The 24,211-nt window shown below is 46.9% G+C and overlaps 1 protein-coding gene across 3 annotated transcripts in view; it reads right to left on the reverse strand.

Moving 5' to 3' along the window:
• The window catches only part of abl2 (c-abl oncogene 2, non-receptor tyrosine kinase), a 72,114-nt gene that overhangs the window by 18,871 nt on the left and 29,032 nt on the right, over positions 1-24,211 (reverse strand). Inside the window, exons 1-2 of one of the 3 annotated variants that reach the window (XM_063201905.1) lie at positions 10,893-11,417; positions 2,720-2,884 (exon numbers count right to left, since the gene is read on the reverse strand). In XM_063201905.1, coding sequence (XP_063057975.1) covers positions 2,720-2,884; positions 10,893-10,974 — 247 coding nt within the window. In that variant the 5' untranslated portion in view covers positions 10,975-11,417. Of the gene's footprint in view, positions 1-2,719; positions 2,885-4,954; positions 5,422-10,892; positions 11,418-24,211 lie in introns of those variants that run through there. The other 2 variants (XM_063201904.1, XM_063201903.1) reach the window with 2 other exon arrangements.

A 24,211-nucleotide genomic window follows, 5' to 3' on the forward strand; every position in this document is an offset into this window, starting at 1 on the left:
CGAATGAACTCAATTTAATTCCGAATAAAACTTAGTTCAGCTTTGGAAAATCATGTAAACACTTCACAATTCCGAACAAAATGAAAGTGCAATGTAAACGACGGACCTATTTAATTCTGAATTATTCATTCAGGATTAAAACCCATAATGTAAACAAAGCCAGTGTCTCTGACACCAGACAGACGTTCTGTGTATGGTGTCATCTGTCCGCCCAGCCCCACCCTGACACCTCACTTACACACCTTTACCCTCATCCAGGCCAGGCATGTAGACACTCACACCATCGTGGCTGTTACTGAAACCTTCCCTCATCTCATCCCACCGCACCCTGGCTCCTATTCTCACACCCTTTACCCCCACTGCCGGCCTGACGTATCAGGTCATGTAGAGACCCATTTCCCCTGCTGTGGGGGTGGTGACTGGCGTGGTGTATTGCGGCGCCCACCAGTCTGAGCGTGCCTCTGAGTCTCCGCACTGAGTCTGCCACACCCACCAGTCGCTGAGTCTCTGTGTCTTGTCGACACATGTTACAGCAGGAACTCATTTGAAAAGGTCTCTGGTCTGTGGTTGGCCCACCTCGATGGCCTGTGTGGCTGTCTATACTACAACACACCATGCTGCTCTACCCTACTTCTCAGCCAATAGAGTCTATGAGACACACAGGCTCAGCGGGCTCCATACCACCACAGTGTGGTCACAGCCTCACTGGTGATACAAAGTCCCGACTAACCAGAGAGGGTTGATGCTGGGTTCTGCAGTATGCAATGTTTTGAACTGACGGGAGACATGGAGTCCAGAAGACCAGCCTGACTGGCCTTCACATGACCTGGGTATTACCAATCACCAGAAGTATCAAATGTAAAAGTAAGCAAAAAAGAAATAGTTATCAAAGCATCAAGTAGACCTGCGTACTTGTCTTACGATCAGCTGGTTGGATTAAGTTTGTGGTGGGCTCTTGGTAGGTTTGTAGTGTCATTCAGTAACAACACAGTCTATCCACCTCATTCGGTACAATGGAGTAAACGGCTATGTAATATGTGCTAGTGTTGCACTTACACCATGAATTTCCATTTACTTTTACTTTGACACCTCTGCTGGTCACAAGCATGAACTTCAGTAGGCAGGCATGTAGGCATGAGGTTCAGATGACCACAGCCATGCCGGACAGCACATGACCAGATTATTACCGGGTGTAGACATGTGGTTCGAATGACCACACTACCAGTCTGTCTTGGATCCACACCAGCCTATTACCAGGCAGAGGCACGATCCAGGCCCAGACGAGATGCACCGATTAGGGCTGAGGCGTGCAGCTGACTCCCCTCTCCCTCTGATGTGGCCAGCTCTTCTGTTTACCCACCTGCCGGCACTACAGCCGCGGACATTACCCGTCAGATGCCAGCAGTTCAGCCGTGGGCAATGGCCATTAGATGGGCATTAAGACTGGGCACCAAGGGCAAGGGGTGGCACATCTCATCTTTCTCTCTCACACACACACACACACACACACATGCGCACACAGTCACGAACACACACACACACACACACACAAACACACATTCCCACACCCGCAACACAGCACTAGCCGGCTGACTCATGCTTAAGGCATCGCAGGCATGGCACACAAGGGACTCTGGGTCATTAAGCAGCGCTGTAGTTTTAAATGAGTTTCTACTTCGCTGATTAAAAATTAAATCAACCAGGACGGATTAAACACAACACAAGGTCGCCAAGCTCCGCACGGCCTATTTGAAGTCCGTCCCTGGCGGCTGTGTTCTCTCCCCTTTGATCGCTCTCTTTGTAGAGGAAAGGGGTTCAACGCACACAGGCTCTGATGGCTTTTATTCAAAGGAAAAAGCCTATAAAAACGTGTTGAGGAGAAAATGATACAGAGATGGTGGGATGGGTCTCACACCCAGCACGTGCACATGCTCTTATGGAAGAGACATCACTGCACTTAGTGTACTCTCCATACTTTGCTTGTTTGTGTGCGTGTGAGCAATAGCTCCATAGCCAATGCGTGTTGGCATCATCTCTGGCTGCCAGAGTCCACGAGTCATCAGCAATGAGACACGCCCTGTGAGCCACTCCCTGAGGCACCCCACTGAGGACGGCACAAGAGGAGCAGACTCGTTAGCGAGCAGGAGAGTCGTTAAGTCTGGGTGAAGATGGACCCCAATTAAGAAGGAGGAATTAATGCAGAGATCGTTAAGAGTATGGGTGGGGCTGGACCCCTATTAATGAGAAAAAAAAAATCATATGATGCTCGTTAAGATATTCAGGAATGGATCTCAATTAGTGACAAAGAAGTGCTATGTGCTTGTTAGAGGTTCGGTGGGGGATGGATCCCAATTAACAAGAAATAATTACTACGACGCCACTGCAGAGAATCAGCAGAAGAGAAATATGCTGTTTAAGTCATACTCTGTCTCAATGAATATGAAGCAAACACTGGAAAATTATAAACATCAATTCTGCATCTTTTCCTGCTGATATCCAAAAGAGACCCAGCTCCTGCAAAATGTACTGTTTAAGTGTACAGTATCAGTGTACAGTGGTAGTATACTGTACAGTATACAAATGTAAGAGAAACCTGCAAACATTCATTGTTGAGTGGACACATCCCTGAGATGATGTGAACGTTTTGTGAAGCTGAATGTGTCGTCATCGTGATAAGTGCCTTTCGTGGCGCTGAATGTGTCGTTATGACGATACGTACCTTTCGTGATGCTTAGCGTGTTGTCGCCGCTGGCGACAAAGTCGTAAAGTGCAACGAAGAGATTGGGGTCGCTCTCTGCCGCCCCCAACAGGTTCTCCTTGGAACTCCAGCGCCCCGCCTCCGTCAAGGCCGAGGAGTCCAGTCCGAAGGGACGATGCAGCGCCTCTGTGGACGAGAAGAGAGGAGAGGAGGAGGTGAGAGGAGCAGCCATTATGGAGGAAAAGAAGAAGAGAGGAGATGAGAGGAGGACCATAAAATGCTCGAACGAAAGGATGAGAGGAGGTGAGATGAGAGAAGGAAGAGGAGTGTCCAGACCAAAGAGACAATGCAGAGGCCTCTTTAGAGGAGAAGAAAAAAGAGAGGAGAAGAGGAAGATAAGCCACGAAGCCAGAGGATGAGCAGAAGTGAGATGAGAGGAGGAAGAGAAGAGGAGAAGAGCAGAGACCTAAGAGATGGTGCAACGCCTCAGTAGAGCAGAGAATGAAAAGGACGAGGAGGTAAAAGGAGAAGATATGAAGAATAAACGCTGGTACGGCATGACATCGATGAGATAGAGAGATGAGGGCGAGATGAGTAGGAGAGGAGAAAAAAAGCTCAATCTCAAGTGACTTCCAAGACTTTTCAATATCACTTAATAAGTTGCCTGAATGCCTGTACAATGAAACGGTTATGTGATGGTAGGACTGAAATGATGAGATGAGCAGAGAGATGCTGAAATCAATAAGGATACTAGAGAAGACAAAGAGCCCTGAAAAGAAGGAGAAAAAAGAAGAGAATGCTGATAAAAAGGGGAGAGTCATTTTGGCTCTCTAATACCCATTCAAGCTTGCCCAACCCTTGACACAAGACACTCTCAGACTCACTCACTGTCGCAGGGAGAAAGCGGTGTCGCTAAAGAGTTCAGTTAAAACAGAATTCTCTGAGAGAGCAATACTGACTGACTCACAGTATGGAACCCCTTTGAGCATAACACCAAGACAGAGAGACACAGGAGGAGAAAGGGAAAGGAAAACAGGGAAAGTAGAGACAGACAGACAGACAGACAGACAGACAGACAGACAGACAGACAGACAGAGAGAGAGAGAGAGAGAGAGAGAGAGAGAGAGAGAGAGACAGAGACAGAGACAGAGACAGAGAGAGAGAGAGAGAGAGAGAGAGAGAGAGAGAGAGAGAGAGAGAGAGAGAGAGAGAGAGATGGAGGCCAGGAGACAAGCTCTGGCCAGGTCATTGTGACAGCAGCAGCGGTGAGAACCAAAGCCGTCATGGAACGGCAAGAGTTTTCTAGGAACAGCTGAGGAAAAAATGTAACCATGAAGAGAGTGACATACGACTGATGGACAGAACGAGACATGGAGAGTACGAGAGAGAGAGAGAGAGAGAGAGAGAGAGAGAGAGAGAGAGAGAGAGAGAGAGAGAGAGAGAGATGCAGAGAGGGAAAAAGACAGACAGAGAGACAGAGCGAAAGACAGACGAAGAAAGGGAACGAGAGCAAGGCAGCTGGCCGCTGGGCAGGCTTTCTAGAGCTCTAAAGCAGTCAGAGTTAAGAGAGCGAGAGATGAGGGGGTGAAAGATGCAGCTGTATGACAAGAGAGCTATCGCATCCATCAGTCACACACGGACGGAAAGCATGAACTGTGGAGAGAGCGCTGTGACGAAAGACAACATGTCTGAAGAGGAGAGACGAGGAGAGGAGGGACAACACCACAATGGAGACGAGAGAAAGCACACAGAGACGGAAAAAAACAAGAAAAAAATCAGAAGTTGAAATAAGAACTCCTAGTGTTGTCGGAAAAACAGCGAAAAAGAACAAAAAAGGGCGTAAACGGTCAAGGTGTTGAGGCGAATTTTCACCTTCACCACCTTTCCTACCTAAGCTCCCACTAAATTAACTCTGACCATTGTGACCACAACACAAGGCTATTTCCATAACCGCTTGGAAACAAACATTCCCTCCATAACAGTCCACAAATAATATAAATTGGCCTCCAAGCAGATAATTTGACAAACAAACAATAACTCCTAATCCAACACAAATTCCCAGCTCCATTACCGGCAGGTATGCCAAAGCCCCTCAAAAGCTGTCCTTCCCTATGGCGTTGCAGGTGCCAGGTGGCCGAGGGCATGTGTACAACAGACCACCTGGTACAGGACCACCAACTCAGAATGGGTTGCGGGCACCAGACAACTGGGCACCAGACACCTGGTACCAATCGGTGCAGGTGACTGTGAGGGTACCTGAGGAGAAGGAGAGGCTGGAGTAGATGGCATTCTTGACGCTGGGGCAGGGGTGGCCTTTAAGCCAAGCTCGCTCTCCTCCCTCGCAGCCTCTCAGCCAGGACTCGTCCTCCTGGTTCTGTAGCCACGACCGCTCTTCTCGGTGGCCCCGGAGCAACGACAGCTCTTCCTCGAAACTGCTGCTGGGCGCTAGGGTCCTCAGGAGCATGCTCTGTGTGCGCTCTCTCTGGGTCACTCGCTCGGTTTCTGACGGGGAGGGGGTCAGGTAACGGGGGCTGGTTTTGCTTGCTTGTTTGTTCGCGCTTGTGAAATTTGGTCTTGTGCTGCTCAGTATTGGGGAGAGAGGTGACTGTCTGTCTGTCTGTCGTTCGGTAGGCCGGTTGGTCTCTGCTCCCGCCAGGAATTCTTTACTCACTACTCGTCTCCCAGGAGACGCTGGCTTTTAAATGACTGAGGGGAGGGGCCAGGTTACGTGGTCGGAAAATTTCATGGGATGCTTTACTTACACTGCGTGTGTGTCTGTACTTGAACACACACACACACACACACACACACACACACACACACACACACACACACACACACACACACACACACACACACACACACACACACACACACACACACACACACACGCTCATGTCTTGCCTCAGCAGCTGTCTTACAAGCCTGAACAACTGCTTAACAACAATCATAGAGAAACAGAAAGAAAAGAAAAAAATGATAGGGGAGCTGAAGAGAGTGAATGAGTAGAACAGGAGGAGGCCTGATGAGAAACAGGAAGATAATTGATGAAGGCAATGAGTGAAACAGATATAAAGCACAGACAGCTACATTAAAGTTTCACTAGACACCTAAAACGATTTTCCAACCAGTGAAATATAGCAGCCGATACATCAACTCCTAGCTCATAAACCCACAGCCTACTCAAGAGATGTGCCATCCCACGAACGTACACGTGCGCACACAGGCACACACACACACACACGCGCACGCGCACGCGCACGCGCACGCGCACACACACACACACACACACACACACACACACACACACACACACACACACACACACACACACACACACACACACACACACAGAGGTGTCACAGTGAAAGTCAATACATAGAAACTATCCATTAGTTTCATGAGGGGAGAGAAGTGCATAGCTGAGATTCCAATGTCCCCCTGTCACACAGACCTTCCCCCTTGTCACACAGAGACAAGAGTGTTTGACAGAGTGACTAAGAGCACTTACACTAAGGCGTGATCAAAAAACAGTCGACATTCAAACAGAAGCCAGTGCATTGCATCCAGTTAACCAGTTTAAGAGTTAATAGGGGAGAGTAAAAATCATTTTCATTATGGCCCAGGTGAAAAAGTGGTTCAATTTAGTACAATAAAAGCATGACTGAAGTGTACTTAGCATGTTAAAAGTGCACTCGTACTTTTTGTGCTAAGAAAAAGTATGTTTACAATATGCTTATTTAAAGTGTACTTAAAATTAGATGTAATTAAGTTGCTCTCAAAGAAAGTACACTTAGCGAACCATACTTCAAGTGGACTTCGAAGATGTTTGGCTAAAGTGTATTTAGAGGAATATACTAATAGTGTTCTAATAGTGAACTATACTAAAAGTGTATTTTTTAATAACATATTGCAATTGTACTTTTTTAAAGTGCAATATGATTACACTTCACCCAAATGTCTTTGAATTGTGATTTTCTATAGTGCGCTTTAAAGTAAATCGTTTTAACATATTGCAAGTACACTTTTTCTAAGTGCACCATGATTGTACTTCACCCAAAAATCTTCAAAGTGTGCTTATGTCACAGGTGGGGCGCGCGTTTGCTGGCCGCGCCCACTTTGATACTACTACCCTGGGAGTTCACTGCACAACACCAAAAACCAAGACACAAGTTCCAGTTTTCGTTCTATTTATTTACCACCACTGGATTAAAAGTCAAAAAAGGTAGGCCTAGTTGTCTCTGTCCATTACCCACGGGGGAACCCACCCACGCCCAAGTCTGAAGTCTCCAATGGAATGCGTGGACAGTCTAGCCACCAAGTCCATCCGTATGGGGGTTGCGAGGTGAATTACACTGCAACGGGGGCATGGCACACACGTTCAATCGGGAGCAGCTGGCGGTGATGAGAAGCGATGGGAGTTCTTCTGCGTAGGCCCGGAATAGCTGGTTGGTCTTCAGCAGTCTTGGGTGCGAGCGAGAGGAAAAGAGAGAGAGCGAGCGAGAGAGAGCGAGAGAGCGCGCGCGAGAGAGAGAGAGCGAGAGAGCGAGAGAGAGAGAGGCGCACTCACGGCGCGCAGTAACCAGGCGAATACGAGTCACTCATCTTCACGGTGGGGTGCATGTCCGTCTCACCCCTTTCCATCGAGGCAGGTTCACCTGGCCGTCACTCTGATTGCGGACTCCTTCTGGGCACTATGCCAGTCGCGCTCTCCTCCGAGCTGCCAGTTTGCCTTCTCATCCAACTTCTCGTCCCTTTCGCCTGGCTCTGTCCGGTTACCGGTTACCGGTGTCCGACGTCTCCCATCTTGCCGCTCCACTCTCGCCTCTCTCTCCCCTCAGGATGGCATTCTCGCAGTCATCTCTCCTTGCGGCTTCCTCCTCACAGTCTAGTTTCTTGCTGTTTAAAACTCTGCTCACCAACCCACGTGCACCAATCACCTCCATCCTCCTCACCTGCGCTCCATTATCCTAATCATGCTCCAGGTGCATTACATTGGGAATGAATGACATCTAGTTTTCGGTTCACTTAGGCCTCAATTGTCACCCTGTGACACTTACACAAAGTGCAGTTACCCATAATGCACCATCATGCATCTCCTTTCATGCAATGCAGTTCTTGGAGGTAAATTTCTCAAACAGAAAGCCATTCATCCTGAAGGAATATTTTTGGTTTGCATGAAAATATTACTCATTGTTATATTCTGTGTTTATTGTAGGGGGTTTTAAAATTTAAAGTGGTACACAAAAAATGACCATGTTCCCACCATCATTATGATGGTCACGTATATGTTCTGGTATATATAGGCTCACACTTCCTTCAGTTTCTTGTTTGAAGCTAAGTTGGAACTAATTGTCCAAACAATGAATATGGTGTCATCATTAAAAATCAGTCCATGTGATCAATTGCAGGAAGGAGGAGCAAGATTGTGAGAAAGTGAAATGTGTACCTGCAATCTGTGTAACAATGCAATGATTGTAAATGTCAGTCATGCTAAGCATGCATACTGTAACACTACTGTGACTGTGGTTGTGTGTAACGTACAAGCTCTGAGAACCAGCATGGATTGTAATATTACATTTATATTATTTCATGTACTTGGGAGTGTACTGTAAATACACTTCAAGCATACCTGTTATATATTTACAATACTTCATATGATATACTTTTTACAGACTTAAAATGTTCCAATGTAGTCCAAAGAAGCATGAAGTTAATATACTTTTATTGAACTTCTAGTAACAATAAAATGTTATAGAAGTGTACTCAAGCACACTCTTAATGCCATACGAATGCATGAAAAGCGTGTTTGGAGCATACTTTCAAAAGTATGCTTGTAGTGCACTTAAAGTTGTCCAAAAGCGGTGCCAATTTAGCATCCTCAGTGTGCTGCAAGTGTGCTGAAGTACTGCTTTAGTAGTGCTTCAGCGCACTAATAGTGCAATGAAGCGCACTTTAAATCGCCGAAAATAGTACACTTTGTACTAAGTACGGTCAAAAAAAGTACACTTTAAGTATATGGGTTTTTCACCTGGGCGATCCCGGACACGTGGTCAGACACTCCCTAAACACCTGGAAACGAGGAGGATAAACACAAACACACACACACACACACACACACACACACACACACACACACACACACACACACACACACACACACACACACACACACACACACACACACACACACACACACACACACACACACACACACACACACACACACACACACACACACCTAAAGTAGCTCTCATTCCAATCCACACCGGTCCCACCTAAACAGTGTAGTTGCCACAGTGAGGTAGATATCGTGGCTTCAGGCATGTTCTTGCTCTTGCCATTCAAAAGCTCTAGCCGCTAGCTCACCATAACCATGGCTCTCAAATTGCAGGCAAACACACTACTACTAGCTGAGACACGATGGAGGAATCCTAATACTCATCAACTTACAAAAATATGTAACATTAGCTTACACAATATAATTTCTGGTGCAGTGGGACTCGAGAATGAGGCTGACAGTAACGCAATGAACAGCACCAATGGAATGTGGAGATAAACAGCTAAATTCCTCAGAAGTAATGGAGTGGTACACATTAACCAGTTAACCACTCTAAGACACTGCCCCTGTTATAAATTAGCTGTTACCAGAATGGCAATGACCAAGGCATAATGTATTACTAAAGGTCCTGTGCACTGTCATAGTGGTGTAGTACTATGGTAGTTTTCTGGATTGTGGTAGTTTTTTTCAGTGACTATTACAACTTTTCAGTGTAGTTGCCCTAATCAGGACTGTTGAAGAGTTCAAGTCGTGACTAGTTAAATCTGAAAATGAGGGACAGTAATTGGCCGAATAGGAAAGTGTGTGACTCATGACTAGTTAAAGGGGTATGCCACTATTTTGGGGCTTAATACATTTAAAATCGTTGGCTGGTGTTTATAAAGGTGGTAAAGTGTCTTATTTTTCATGTAAGCCGTTGTCTTGCTTTAAGACAAGTTAAAAGAGGGAATATGTCGCTAAGCTAGTGAAAGTCAATGGATCCATGTAGCATGCTACAATGCTACACGGTTACATTGACTTTCACTAGCTTAGCGACATATTCCCTCTTTTAACTTGTCTTAAAGCAAGACAACGCTTAACATGAAAAATAAGACACTTTACCACCTTTATAAACACCAGCCAACGATTTTAACTGTATTAAGCCCCAAAATAGTGGCATACCCCTTTAAATCAGTACTTGCACTAAACCAGGAAAGTTTGTGAGTCATGAAAGTTAAGTTCGCTGACTGCTTCATTAACTTGTGAGTACATGGCCAACAAAAAACATGTCCAAGTTTCTTCACGCATACAGGCTAGTAGGACATACAGTATGTACCCTATAAAAACTGACTTGCTGTTCTGACGTTACATGGAAGCCAGGTAAGAGTGGCTCACAGAAACTCAGGATTTCTGAACACACTGAAGTCTTTCAACTGACTCAAAGCAAAATGAATGAATGAATGATTTTCTGTAATTCAACAAGTAGCAATCTTACACCGTTAATTCTATTGTGGTACGTATGGTGGCTCACAAAGAGTTCAATCTAAACTACAATAGCCATGAGCAGGTAAATCTGAAAGTAGTGGTAAAAACGGCAAACCCTAAACAGTTCACAGTCTCACATTGTGAACCATAAACAGTTAATGGAGTCTTTACATCAGCCATCAACAGAGCAGATCAGATCAGAGCTGTGCTGTCGTCAGAGACCAGCCTGACCATGTGGGAGACACTGGTGGCAGCCGAACAAAACCACATTCATAGCACTTGGACAAAACACGCTGCTCTCTCCCACACACACACACACACACACACACACACACACACACACACACACACACACACACACACACACACACACACACACACACACACACACACACACACACACACACACACACACACACACACACACACACACACAGACACACATACATTGATGTTGTAATACATCAGGGAATTAGTTCGAAGACAACTTAAAGCACAAACACAGCTGTGTAAGACAACATACTCTCCAATTATGGCATCTATAGATTCAGAGCAGATTAAGAGTGAGTTTCCTCATGCATGACACATTTGCGAGCGTACACACACACACACACACTCGCGCGCACACACACACACACACACACACATACACCAATGAGCCAGTCCCACCTTTGTTGAGCAGCAGCAGGGAGTGCAGGTCCTTCCTGTGCCCAGGCCCGGTCACCTGGCTCAGCCACAGCTCCCAGTACATGGCCCTGTCCTCTCTGGAGGATCCCAGCGCAGCTCGACGTTTGTGTCCCAACACACAAACTCCAAATTATACACACTCAGTCCAAACACACAAACCAACCCCCTCTCGACTTCTCCTTAGATCCTACTGCTGCTTCACCATTCTTCCTTCGTCAGACGTGAGGCAGAGGCAGAACGTCCGTACAGACCATTTGAACACCGATAAAACAAGACTTGTTATCTCCCGACTCACGCATCCACCGTCTCCTTGTCCTTCGTGGCCCCCTAAACTCACGTCTTGAGGCATATGCTCATGGAAACACTAGCGGAACAAGACGATGGAGAGAGGTAAAGAGCGAGTGGTTCCTAACGGCCCAGGGAAGGGGGAGCAGAGCCCTTGGCCTGCCCTCACACTTTGATGTGGCCACTGCAGTCAGAGTTTCCCCCAGTGTGTGTGGCTGGCTGGGTGGCTGAGAGAGTGTGTGTGTGTGTGTGTGGCAGCAATGTGAGCGCACTCCTCCATCTCCCCAGTCCGACTGGACCAGTGGGCGACAAGTAACCCCCCCACTCCCCACCCCGTGCCCCCATGGCCAATAGCAGGGGAAACATGAGCTCACAGAGCAGGGGGAAGAAGACAGCACCAGAATGTGGGAATGTGTGAGTGTGTGCAAAAAGGGGGGGCATATTTGCGTGTGGAGAATGGTGTGTGTGTGTGTGTGTGTGTGTGTGTGTGTGTGTGTGTGTGTGTGTGTGTGTGTGTGTGTGTGTGTGCACGCGCTCGTGCACGAGAGAGAGAGAGAGAGTGAGAGAGATAGTGTGTGCGTGTGTGTGTGTGTGTGTGTGTGTGTGTGTGTGTGTGTGTGTGTGTGTGTGTGTGTGTGTGTGTGTGTGTGTGTGTGTGTGTGTGTGTGTGTGTGTGTGTGTGTGCGTGTGTGTGTGTGTGTAGAGACCCTAAGCTATAACTTAATTCCTCAACAGATGGTCCGTCTCCCTCTGCCATGTGTGGGCAGGATAGTCCTACGCAGAAGGCACATCGCATTGCACACATGTCTCTACAGCTCAAATATGTCACTGTGATAGCAGTGGCCTATCTGATAACTACGAAAACAGAATGTAGAGTGAACACGTGAATACTAGGTCACTGTGATAGCACTGTCTGAGATATGCCACTAAAGTAGTGCTAGAGTGAAAATGTGGCTATGATGGTGTAGTTTGGAAGTGACTATGATATGTGGTATGCGTAGTACACACATATGATTCTTTTTTTTTTCTTTGTTGTAATGCCCTGAAGAAGGCCCAACTGCCGTTACTCGTGGGCAATTCCTTAATGGACATGTCATAATAATAATGACATTTTAACTATTTTGGAGTGCCTTGGTGAAGAAAAGTTTTTTTCTTTTCAAATAACTTTGGACATTGAACCTTGAACCAAAGAGCACCCACAAGAATACTTTTTTCATCTTTCTAAAGGGACTGAGCACGCCTCTGACTTCCAAAAAAGTGATGTGTTGTGATATTGTACTTTTTATATTTTTGATAGAATATGTTTTAAATATGTGATGTTACATGGTGGCTTGTCTAAATAAGACCTGCTAAAAGTACAGAGAGGGACAGAACAGAAAGTTAAACAATGCAGTATTGCTAACACTTCTGGAGAAATCATGCGTGAAATTTGACATTCTCCATGTACAGTAACCAGCCAATATCTATGATTAATCAAGTCTGAATTCCTCAAAGCACACTGAAGCGCTGTGTTTGTTTGTTTAATCACTTCTTGTGTACAGACATACCCTAGAGGTATAGCCGGTAGACTGACTACCACTTCTATTGCGTTGTGGCTTACAGGGACACCTTTCTAGTAAATTCTCATCACCACCACCACATCCTGTGTGGCCTGCCACAGTCACACAAGAGATTGCACTTCAGAGCTCGGCCTGTACCCACTACCTACCCACCCTCTTATGGTACCCACACAGTATAAGAAACTAAACAGATCTTATACACCCTCTATCAGTCACCCATGGATATATTACCCATGGGCAGTAATGGGTAAGCGGTTAGGGCGTCTGACTTGTAGCCCTAAGGTTGCTGGTTCAACTCCTGACCTGCCAGGTGGTGGGAGCAATAAATCAATGCTCCCTTGGGGAGCTGTTTAAGGCATAAATGCTGTGGAGTGCTGCGTCACAGTGACTATGAGAGTTTCCCAGGTGGGCTTTCATCATGCAGCAGCCCAGAATACAGACCCTGCCTTCACTCTTACAGTCAGGCACACATTAGAACAAGCTACATAGTCCCTATCTACACTCCAACAGTCACAGACAGGGAGGAGAAAAGCATCCTTTAACGACCCTCTCACAATCAAACACCGGGCAGGAGAACAGAGACTGTAACAACCCTTTGAAATGTCGCTATGAAGGCACAAGACGTCAAGTATCTCCCATCAAGACCAAAGGCGTTATTTATAGAGAACCTCAGTTATGGCAGTAAAGCAGCATGCTCCTAACAGACCACATGAAAGGGGGTAGGAGAGAGCTGAAGGACTCAGGTGTGGTCCTGCTGACCAACCAGAGAGTTGAAGAGAAGAAGAAAGCAGTAATCATTAACTGCTTACGGTGCCAACTCTTCCGACTTCCGTGAGCCCTGGCCTGGCAGTTAAAACTCCACACCAAGTTCTCCACACCAGGTTCTCTTCTCCTTTGTAGACTTCGGAATTACATCCAAAGCACTCTCCTTTGAGTCAAGATAGTTGGAGTTTTAAAAACCCTTTATTTTACATTTAAATACCCCAACCACCTTGACTCAAAGGAGAGTGCTTTAGATATAATTCAGAAGTCTATGAAGCTGTGAAAAAAATAACCAGATGCACCCCTTCAACCTGGAGAAAAGACGATAGAGGCGCTCGCTATTCTTTCCTCTGGCCATTCTCTTTTCCTTTGCTGGTCTGAAAGACCTGAACAACTGCTGTCCAGCTTTTTCAACTTGAGCCATATATGCCATAAAAATCTTGCCGTGACCATATTTGTTTACAAGGGACGGCACAGGCTTCATGTTCTTCTCACTCACTAATCAAGGGGCAGTGTACAGGCCAGCAAGAGCCTCCCACTGAAGCAGAACTTAACAGAACCTCTGCCTGTCTTGGAAATATGGTACCATTTTAGGCAACCCTGTTGCCACAGCACTGAGCAGGACAACTGGCCAAACTCAGCACTGCAGACAGTAGGAACGCATGACTTGGCCTAATGGCCTCATAAACATCATCACCCCATCATTAAAGAAGGAGGAACTCTACATTATTTAACCACGACTAAGTCTTCCATTAAATGAATGGCTTACTCAGACTATATTCTAATGACTCGTGGATCAAAGACTCTAAAATCCCACCGTCTGGGCACCAATGTCTAAAAATAAGGATGCCCTTTCGCTCTCCAAGACCAAATTGATCTGGAGACAGTGCTTTTGCAGAATCACTGTCTCCCTTGTGTACCACATAAGCAGGGCAGGATTAAGACGGCCCTGGGCCCCCCCTAGGCCACTGCTGTGGGACACCCTGGGAGGCAAATTTCATGATGAAATGGCATAGACAGTGTCATAATTATGAGGTAGGAGTTATAGATAACATGTCTGCCAGCTCTGGACTCTGGAGTATTATCAAGATTTAAAACTGTACGACATTACAGATTCATTTCTAAATGTTGCATCTTGTCACAATTCTACTATTTTTGACTTTTGGCCAATTGGGGGGGCCCTGGCAGGTGGGGGGCCCTAGGCTGCAGCCATAGCTACAGTAGCCAGTGCAGTAAAGGATCTATACTGATTGGACCCAGTCTAGCCCAGAGAGATGGCTGGGCCCTTAAAAAAATACAATAATTTTAAAGTGCTTTGATGAGCCATAGTGCATGCCGTGTAGTACTTGGGGAGCCCGTTCTGGACGATCTGCTCCAGAAAAACAACTCACTCTTGCCTCATCAGAACAACCGTGCTGCCTCATCTCATCTCATCAGCCCCCAGCAGCTGCTGGGACACAAGGCTCCCTTGTACCAGTCCTCCTGTACAGCCCTGCGCCATATGGCATCCAACACGCCACGCCAGCAAGTATAGAGGGATCCACGTGTGTGGAGTGTGGGCCTGCATGTTTGAAGTGTGTGTGTGTGTGTGTGTGTGTGTGTGTGTGTGTGTGTGTGTGTGTGTGTGTGTGTGTGTGTGTGTGTGTGTGTGTGTGTGTGTGTGTGTGTGTGTGTGTGTGTGTAGGAGAGCGACCATATGAATGCAAATGTATTATTTGTGGGTGTCTTGTTGTTCTACTATTTATTCCATACCTCTGTCCAGTGTCCAATGTCTGGTGTGTGTGTGTGTGTGTGTGTGTGTGTGTGTGTGTGTGTGTGTGTGTGTGTGTGTGTGTGTGTGTGTGTGTGTGTGTGTGTGTGTGTGTGTGTGTGTGTGTGTGTGTGTGTGTGTGTGTCAGTGTGAGTGAGAGAGAGTGAGCGCGAGCGCGAGCGTGAGCGAGCTTGTGTACCCAGTGAGTATACAATAGTGTAATTGACTACTGATTGTTTACACAAGTATCCTACTTATTTATATACTGTGCATGTACACTATGCAATACATGTGGATCATTTAATAACTCCTATGAATTTGTTAACGGCCAACTTCCGAAAAAACACAGTTTTAATCACTCCTTTTGAAAATCGGACGGTCACCCCAAGTTAAAGTGGTAGTTCGCTATTTTAGACATTAAGCCTTGTTTGTGTGACTTCTGGGGTGAAGTAGAGATGTTCTCATCACAATTTTGACATTTGGTGCTGAACGGAGCATTTGGGTATTCAAGACTGCAGCCCCCCCACCTTTACATTGACTTCAATGAAGCACTCAAGCAATCGATCATAAAATGACATTAAACTTTCGTTTTCAGAGACATGAAACTCACCGAGTGGTCAGAGGTGGGCAGCGATACGTTGGCTCGAAAATCACCGCGAAATACGCTTCCAGAGAAGATATATTCATTATTGTCCGTCTTCATTGATTGTATTGGTTTGACTAGTATTACTCCGCGCGACCGGAAATGGGGGTGCGTTTGTTTACGTTACTATCTATGGTTTGTATGCAAGCTGTAGTTTTTGTAGCCAGTCCCGCTTAAAGACAGCCGTTCTACCTCGCTCCTTGATGTCTACATAAACAACACACTATCGCTACCTACTGGCTGGATGTCTACTGCTATTCAACGGCGTCTGGGGAAAAATAGGTCCGCCAAATGCTAAACAACAGTTAGAAGGCATATTTCGCTGCAATTTTCGGGTCAATTTATCGCTGTCTACCACTGACCACACGGTGAGTTCCATGTCTTCTCAAACAAAAGTTTAATGCCATTTTATAATCGATTGCTTGAGTGCTCTATTGGAGTCAATGTAAAGGTGGGGGGGCTGCAGTCTTGGATACCCAAATGCTCCGTTCAGCACCAAATGTCAAAATTGTGATGAGAACGTCTCTACTTCACCCCAGAAGTCACACAAACAGGGCTTAATGTCTAAAATAGCGAACTACCACTTTAAACTCACTTGCAAGGCTTTCAGGCGGTGCGTCACCTCACCTGGCTGTGTTTCCCCGTGTTTCCCAATTGACATAGATAATGCAGAGAAACGAGGGAATCACGAAAGCCTTTCTGTGTTTCGTCACGTCGAAAGAAGGCGTTGCCCACAAAGGTTTATGTCGACCCAATTTCTAAAAACATGTTGAGTATTTTTTTCTTGCTTGTTTTCAAAACAAGCAACGTCTGGTGGCCCGAAACCTAGCTTAGCTTAGCTATCAGCTGGTTGCTACTCTCAGATACACAGAACACAAAGTCTCATACATACAGCATGCCCACTCTGGTTGCTCCGTGCCTGCAGCTCGCCTAGGGGTCGCTGTCAAAAGAACACAGCCCTGAATGGAGCCTGCACGCCTCCGTTGGCGCCCCTACAGTGCAGTACCACCCGGGGAAGTGGCGACTCTGTTTCCCATTGCAATCTCTCCGAGAACAGGAGGACTGAGCCAATCAGAGACGCATTTCCACGAGAAACCCGGAACACCCTCTCGTTTCTCCACAAGCCGCCTTGCTAGCTTGCAAAAACAGCTTGAAACAAAGCAACCAGAACGTTTTTTAAAACAGGACCAACGCGTAACACTTTCAAATATAGCTGCAAGCAGCAATGCGGGGCCAAGCAGTAAACTTGCCAGAGTCGCCACGGCAACAGAAGGAACTGCAGCGCCCCCTTTGGTCCAAATCTCGCCAATGTTGGTGTGCATTCCTTGGAGGGGAGTGTGATCACGTAAACCAAGTTTAGTTTGAATCCGTTGAAGAGCTGTCGAGATATGAGCTCACTTCCTGTTACCTGTTGGTGGCGCTAGAGAGCTTGGGGTCTGGATTTTTTTGTGGGAGGTCATGGGATGGACTAGAATGTGTGCAAAAAATCCTAACAGAAATTGACTAACGGTTGCTGAGATATGACCTCACTTCCTGTTTTGCCACCTTTATGACAATTTTGATTGGCTGTCACCGGCAAACAACAAGAGGTGTTCAAAATTCTTTCCTCTCCCCCCTCCCTCTCCCTCCCTCCCTCCCTTCTTCCCTCTCTGTCCCTCTCCCTCTCCCTCTCCCTCTACCTCTCCCTCTCCCCCCTCCCTCTACCTCTCCGTGTGTGTGTGAGGAGGGGGTGGGGGGTGGGGTGCAGGGGCTGGGGCAGTGGGGCTTGACCCCCTGCCGAGAATGGTGTCAGTGAACGTGCGCAAGGGGAGCAGAGGAGACAGAGAGATGAGAAAAAATCCCTCCATTCTTTCCACAATTTTGAATGGCTGCTGTGAGCTGATAGTTTTTTCAATCGTTACGAAAATCCATACCTGGGTGCAACATGGTGTGAGGATGACCTGTGTACCAATATTTTGAAAATTGGGAGTACAGTTCAAAAGCTACAGGCAAAAATGTAGCTAAAATTTTGACCTGCTGGTGGCGCTACAGAGTTTGAGCTGGGGATATGATTTTTGTTGTGGTAGGTCCTGGGATGGACTACTATGTGTGTACAAAAACCCAGCCTAGTTTGACAAACGGTTGCTGAGATATGACCTCACTTCCTGTTTTGCCACTTTTACGACAATTTTGATTGGCTGTCACGGCTAAACGATAAAAGATATCCAATATTCATTGAGACCCAATGTGTAGCTCAGTCCCGAGATACTATATACCAAGTTTCGGGTGAATTGGTCGAAAACTGTGGGAGTAGTAGCATTTTTATTGAATTTCACAAAATTCAAAATGGCGGAAAAACTATCCTGGCGGAAAATGACGTCATAGGGTGCGTTGGATTTGTCTTGGCCCAAGGATTCCAGTGATACCAAGTTTATGAAAATTGGCCAAGCGGTTCAAAAGTTACAAGCAGAAATGTACCTGCAAATTTGACCTGCTGGTGGCGCTAGAGTGTTGGGGCTTGGGACCTATAAATCGCTGTGGGTGATGCTGAGTCTGCCCCGAATGTGTGTGCCAATTTACAGCATTTTCCTACCTACGGTTCTATGGGCTGCCATAGACTTGCTAAGGAGAGGAAAGAGGTGACATAATAATAAGAACACCAGCTAAAACAGTAGGGGCCTTCGCCAGCTTCGCTGCTTGGCCCCTAATAACAATGCGGAACACAGCAAATGACGTTGAGAGGACATCTTTAAGTCTTCCTGTATTGGCATGCGGGCAGCACACACCATCATGGACTGATGGACCCACGTGTCGAGTGTGTACTTGCTCATTTTTGAGGTGTGTGTGTGTGTGTGTGTGTGTGTGTGTGTGTGTGTGTGTGTGTGTGTGTGTGTGTGTGTAGACTGTAGGTTAATGAGCACACAGTATAATATAACGTAATAATGAATGGATGGATGCAGAGTGTGTGTGCCTGCATGCATCGCTTACAAGTTGCTGAATCAATGCTTGATTGAGGTGCATTTATGCGTGAGAGAGAGATCGAGTTTGATTATAAGTGAACATGGACCGTGTGCTGAAGCAATTTATTAATATTCAGAGTGTCAGTGTAATTTATTTCGAGCGCGTGTCCAATTTGTGTGTGTTTGCGTTTGTGTGTGCGTGTGTGTGTGTGTGTGTTTGTAGGTATGGCAGGCGTGTGGCAGAGCGTATGGCAGGGGAGGGGAGGGGTGGGGGTGTCACAGCTGTGACAGTGGCGAGGGCCGAGTGTCCCCCAAGTCAATGGCCACATTCATACAGGAGTGACACACTGCACAGCACAGGGACAGGGGGCACACGTACTGTATAGACACACACTCTCACATACACCAATCACCACAGTTACTCGGGCGGGCAGGCACAGGCACACACACACACACAGTCACCACAGATACACGTACACACACTCGCATAAGATACACGGACCCGGCATACACATCAACACTCCCCACAGATACACACAAACGTCCACTCACAAAAGATATGCATGCACAATGACAATAGACCAACACATCACAACACACAACACACAACACACAACACACACACACACACACACACACACACACACACACACACACACACAACCCAGTTCAGGGGGGCAAACAGGGGGTGACCTCTGCAGTCGTGGCCCCCCTGCAGCTGTCTCCACAGCAGCTGAACACACTATCCACTGTCACTGCAGACACGCACGCACATAGGCATGCACACACGTGCACACACACACATGCACACACATACTATATGTGTATGCACACACAATCATGCCTGCACACACACACAGATTCACTATCATGCCTGCACGCACACATTCATGTGCACATGCACGTACGCACAGGTCAGCACGCACACAGACACACAAGCACGGACCCTTCATTACTGTCCCTGTGCTTTAAATATCAAGGCATCATCACATTCCATCTACTTTCACTTTTCGTCTGGTCATTCCCATCTAATCTTTGGTCCATTCATCATCTTTACTGCAACACTGGCACCTCATTGCCGGGATTCTGCAATGTTTACGTACGGTCTTACTACAGAGCACAGTTTCCACATGGCTAACACACCCTGTACAACATCTATAATTAGAGGAAGCAAGAGTTCATACCAACTATAAACTGCTATGATGGAGCTGCTATGATTCAGCATTTGTTTATAAATTAATATCAGTGTAAAAAATACAGGCTCATCATGCAACAGAATCTACTGCTTCTATGCCACATTGTGGCTGGCTACACCACAGTCCCGTTCAATAAGAAAAATAAACAGACGATTATCATGAGTGCCAGAATATTGACTATGACTGTAGCTAGCTGTGACCTTGAGATCAACTAAAGCTTCTGGCTCTGAACTATCGACTCCATGGCTGGCTCTATGGCTGATCTGGCTGTCCCGAAGTGCACTGATATGTTGCTGGTCAGACACTGTAAGGTTCATGGGAGTCAGAGACTTCAGCTTGTTCTTTTCTCTGCACACCATGACGACAATGTGGACTTTAGCAGGTTCATCTAGGTAGCAAATTAGGGCATGCGGAAAAGTTCAGAGCCTGTTATAAACGCGGGAGGTTTGCAGGTAAGCTCTTTAGTCCCGAACTTAACTGTTGCGGGAACGGGCACCGGCACTATTCTGGACAGCCTGAAAATAGTATTTGAGATACACAACAGCTTCCGGCCTCAGCTGTAGTGCCAGCATGTACATTATTGGCTATTGACTGGACTTGTGACTCAGCTGCTGATCCCAAACTGCACTGGTCACTGCTGGTGAGAATCTGTATGGTGGCCGACTGTCCCCAACGTCACTGTGAGGCAGTGTGCATGCCCAATCCTATTGACTTAATGACTGGACGTATGACTTAGAGCTTTGAAGTGCAGCTTCCGATCCATTGTTTTAATTCCAGCCATCCAAATCTATAGTACTATGGCTAAACTGTCTGTTGTAAGATTTGGTGACAGCGTAGGGCTGTGAGACCGACTCCTATGGCTTAGCTGGCGCTCTCCGAGCTTTAGTACTCGCTAATGACCCCATGACTCAAAAGGTCAAAGGTCACCCAGAACTGCTGATGTCCAAATCTGGAGCATATGGCCAGATGAGGATGGGGATGATGATGCAGCAGCTACTGCGGCGTAATCTCACTCAATCTGACACTGGATCTAACCCAGAGGGATTATACATACGCACGCACGAACGCACGCACGGACGCCTATATCCTCACAAAGACATACACAACGCATTACACACATTCACATCCTACAATCACACACACACACACATAAAAAAAACACACAGAATGTGCCCTATGCTATGCACACGCACACACGCATGCAGGAGATGCGGTAGTATCAGCAGTGTCGGTGGTGGCGGGGGTGGGATATGGGAGCTGCAGAGTCAGCCCTGCCAGGCAGCCTCTCGTGAGCGGATACGCAGATGATCGATCCCCCTTCTCAGATCCTGTATGCGCGCGCGCGTGCGTGCGTGCGTGTGTCAGTGTGATAGGGAAGCAGGCCAACTACCACTCAGCTGACAGCAGAAATTGCTGATGGACTTTCATTTCCTTTCCCCCCACACTGGGCCAATACTACAGTAAACTCACTGTCAAGTCAAATGGAAATATATAACATGGAAATGACAAAACGAGTACACCTGCATTTTAATCAGTTATTATTCGTTTCAGCTGAGACTTTAAAAATCAGCTGACTCACTCAGTTTTTTGGCTGTGTGTGTGTGTGTGTGCGTGTGCGTGTGCGTGTGTGTCTGCATGGGTAGGAGGAGGCTGAGAGCATGAACTGTAAACACACACGTTGTCCAGACATTGTACTGAGGGCTCTATCCAGTATGTCCCTGTTCTACCAAAAGTCAGACTGCACACATTATAGAACAGCTCCCGCACGCACGCACGCACACACACACACACACACACACACACACACACACACACACACACACACACACACACACACACACACACACACACACACACACACACACACACACACACACACACACACAGCAGCTTCTCTTCTCTGATAGGTAGGACAGACCTTCCATAGTGTCCTCTGTGTGGTGTGTGTGTGTGTGTGGTGTGCGCGCGTGCATGTGAGTGTGTGTGTCTTCAAAGTGCAGTGTAGGCGAGGCAGAATATACGAACATGTCTAGAGTTGGTGCTCTTGCGTTGGCGCGAGATGTCGATGAATCCTGCCCCTCTGATGTGCTGAGGTGGAGCATTGCCCCTCTCTCTCCCGCTCTCTCCAATGTCAAGGTTGCAGGGGTCGCCACTCCAGTCTGTCTGCCTGTCTCTAAAGGGCAAATTTACTGGGAAAACTTGCCACACACACTGTAGTCCACAGACGCAGGCATAGATAAAGATGCATTTTCCAACAGTCCCGACTCCTTCTGGCTGACAAATCCGAAGTTACAAAGATGACGACTGTGATGTGATGTGAATGTGATGGTGCCCGCGTTGCGATGCTCAAAGCCAGGACAAGAGCTGGGAGAATGCCAAGATGCCACTGCCTGCCAACAGCCCCCCGAGAGACCTTAAGAGTGCACAGGCACTGCCAACAGCTCTTGGGAATGTATCTTAGTTATTTCTATTCCACTCCATTAGTTATGTGGATACTTCAAAGAGCCTCGCCTCCACAAGATTTATAGTGTGAATTAAAGGATTAATGGTTGTTTCAACTCAAGTGTTTCCAAAGGGAGGATTTCTGAATTGAAATGGCGAAAATGTGCTATTAATATGATGGATGGAGACTCTGGTCTACGTCACAATTACACACACACATACAGATACACACACGCACGTACAAACATACACAGGGACACACGCACGTGCACGCACGCACATACACAGACACACAGACACACACACCCTTTTCTTTTATCCCGTTTCTTCTGTTCTGGCTCTGCCCGCCTCCACCATGCTGACTCAGTGATGACACAGAGAGCTGGAGAAATGTCTGTGTCTCTGGGTGCACATGTCATAGGGTGGGGGGTGGGGGGGATGCGGTCTCAAATCCACAGCTTAATGAGCCACTCTGGGTGCCCAGTAAAGGAGTGTAAGGCGCTGTGTGTGTGTGCGTCTGTGTGTGTAGGTCCAGTTAAGTGTGCGGCACTGGAGCCGTTTCCAGTGGCAGACGTGTAATGGCGACGAGGACTGCAGCAAATGAAGCAGCGCTCTAATGGCACAGAGGGATGTAGTAAACGAAGCAGTAGTCTAATGGCAATGAGGACTGCAGTAAATGAGTGGAACATTTTGCGAGACTTATCCACTGCCCCGGACTGGCATCATGAAAATACGCTTTATTTCACGCTAGTAATTGCGTGTTTTGGTGCGACTATTTTGCATGTTGACTCGAGCTCCACAACGCTGCAGAAATGCAGTTGTCACGTGACAAGACAACTCGTTTTCCCATGGCAAATTTCTGTTGCTAAACGCGCAAATGCTCAACTGTGCCCTGACCAAAACAATCCCTAACCCTAGCCTGTCAGTAGAGCAACGTTTCTGCCAATTTACTTTTGACAACAACAGAGAAACAAGTAAGGAAAATGGCAAAATTGTGCCCAGACCGAACCACCCAAAACCTGTCACATGGCGTTGTAGAGAAAGAGTTAACATGGAAAGTTGTGGGCCACACATGCGGAAGACGGTTCAAGTTGGCTTGTTATCCAAACGCAGTGGCATGATGCCATGCTAACTGGCTGGACACCACCATAACACAGAGCCTGTCTGAGAAGCCACTAGCCCCATAAGGCAAATGTACAGCAAAGAAGAAATGCTGTACATTTTCCAATGGAAAGGCTACAGCAAGTTCCTTATTGGGAGCCTACGTAGCACAGCATCCCATGCGTCACCCTTGTGAGGCAACATGGCCTCGTGCCTATTCTGTAAGCATTATGCTTCAAGTGTATCTACCTTCTGTAGCCATGCTCCTCACTGGGACCATAGTGTATTGTTCGGTACCCGTATATTGCCCTAGACAGGCAAAGAGCAGAATAGAGGTGCTCCGATTGCTCGGCTGCCGATCATGACCGGCCGATAATGGCCAAAAATAGCCTGATCGGTGATCGGAAAAACATGCCGATCAAAAAACCGATCGAGAGATATTAAATTCCTCACGCAACCATTTGCCTTTACACCTGGCGCTGCATGTAGGCGCTGGCTCTGCACAGCTGCAACTGCACCAAAAGAAGGCATCTTTGCTTGTCTATAACTTTTCGCCATCCCCCCCCTTCATTTCCACCATTCATAACCATATCTGCATCAACAATGATCTGATTTTCCGATCCA

This window comes from Engraulis encrasicolus, chromosome 6, assembly GCF_034702125.1.
Source record: "Engraulis encrasicolus isolate BLACKSEA-1 chromosome 6, IST_EnEncr_1.0, whole genome shotgun sequence".
NCBI lineage: Eukaryota > Metazoa > Chordata > Actinopteri > Clupeiformes > Engraulidae > Engraulis > Engraulis encrasicolus.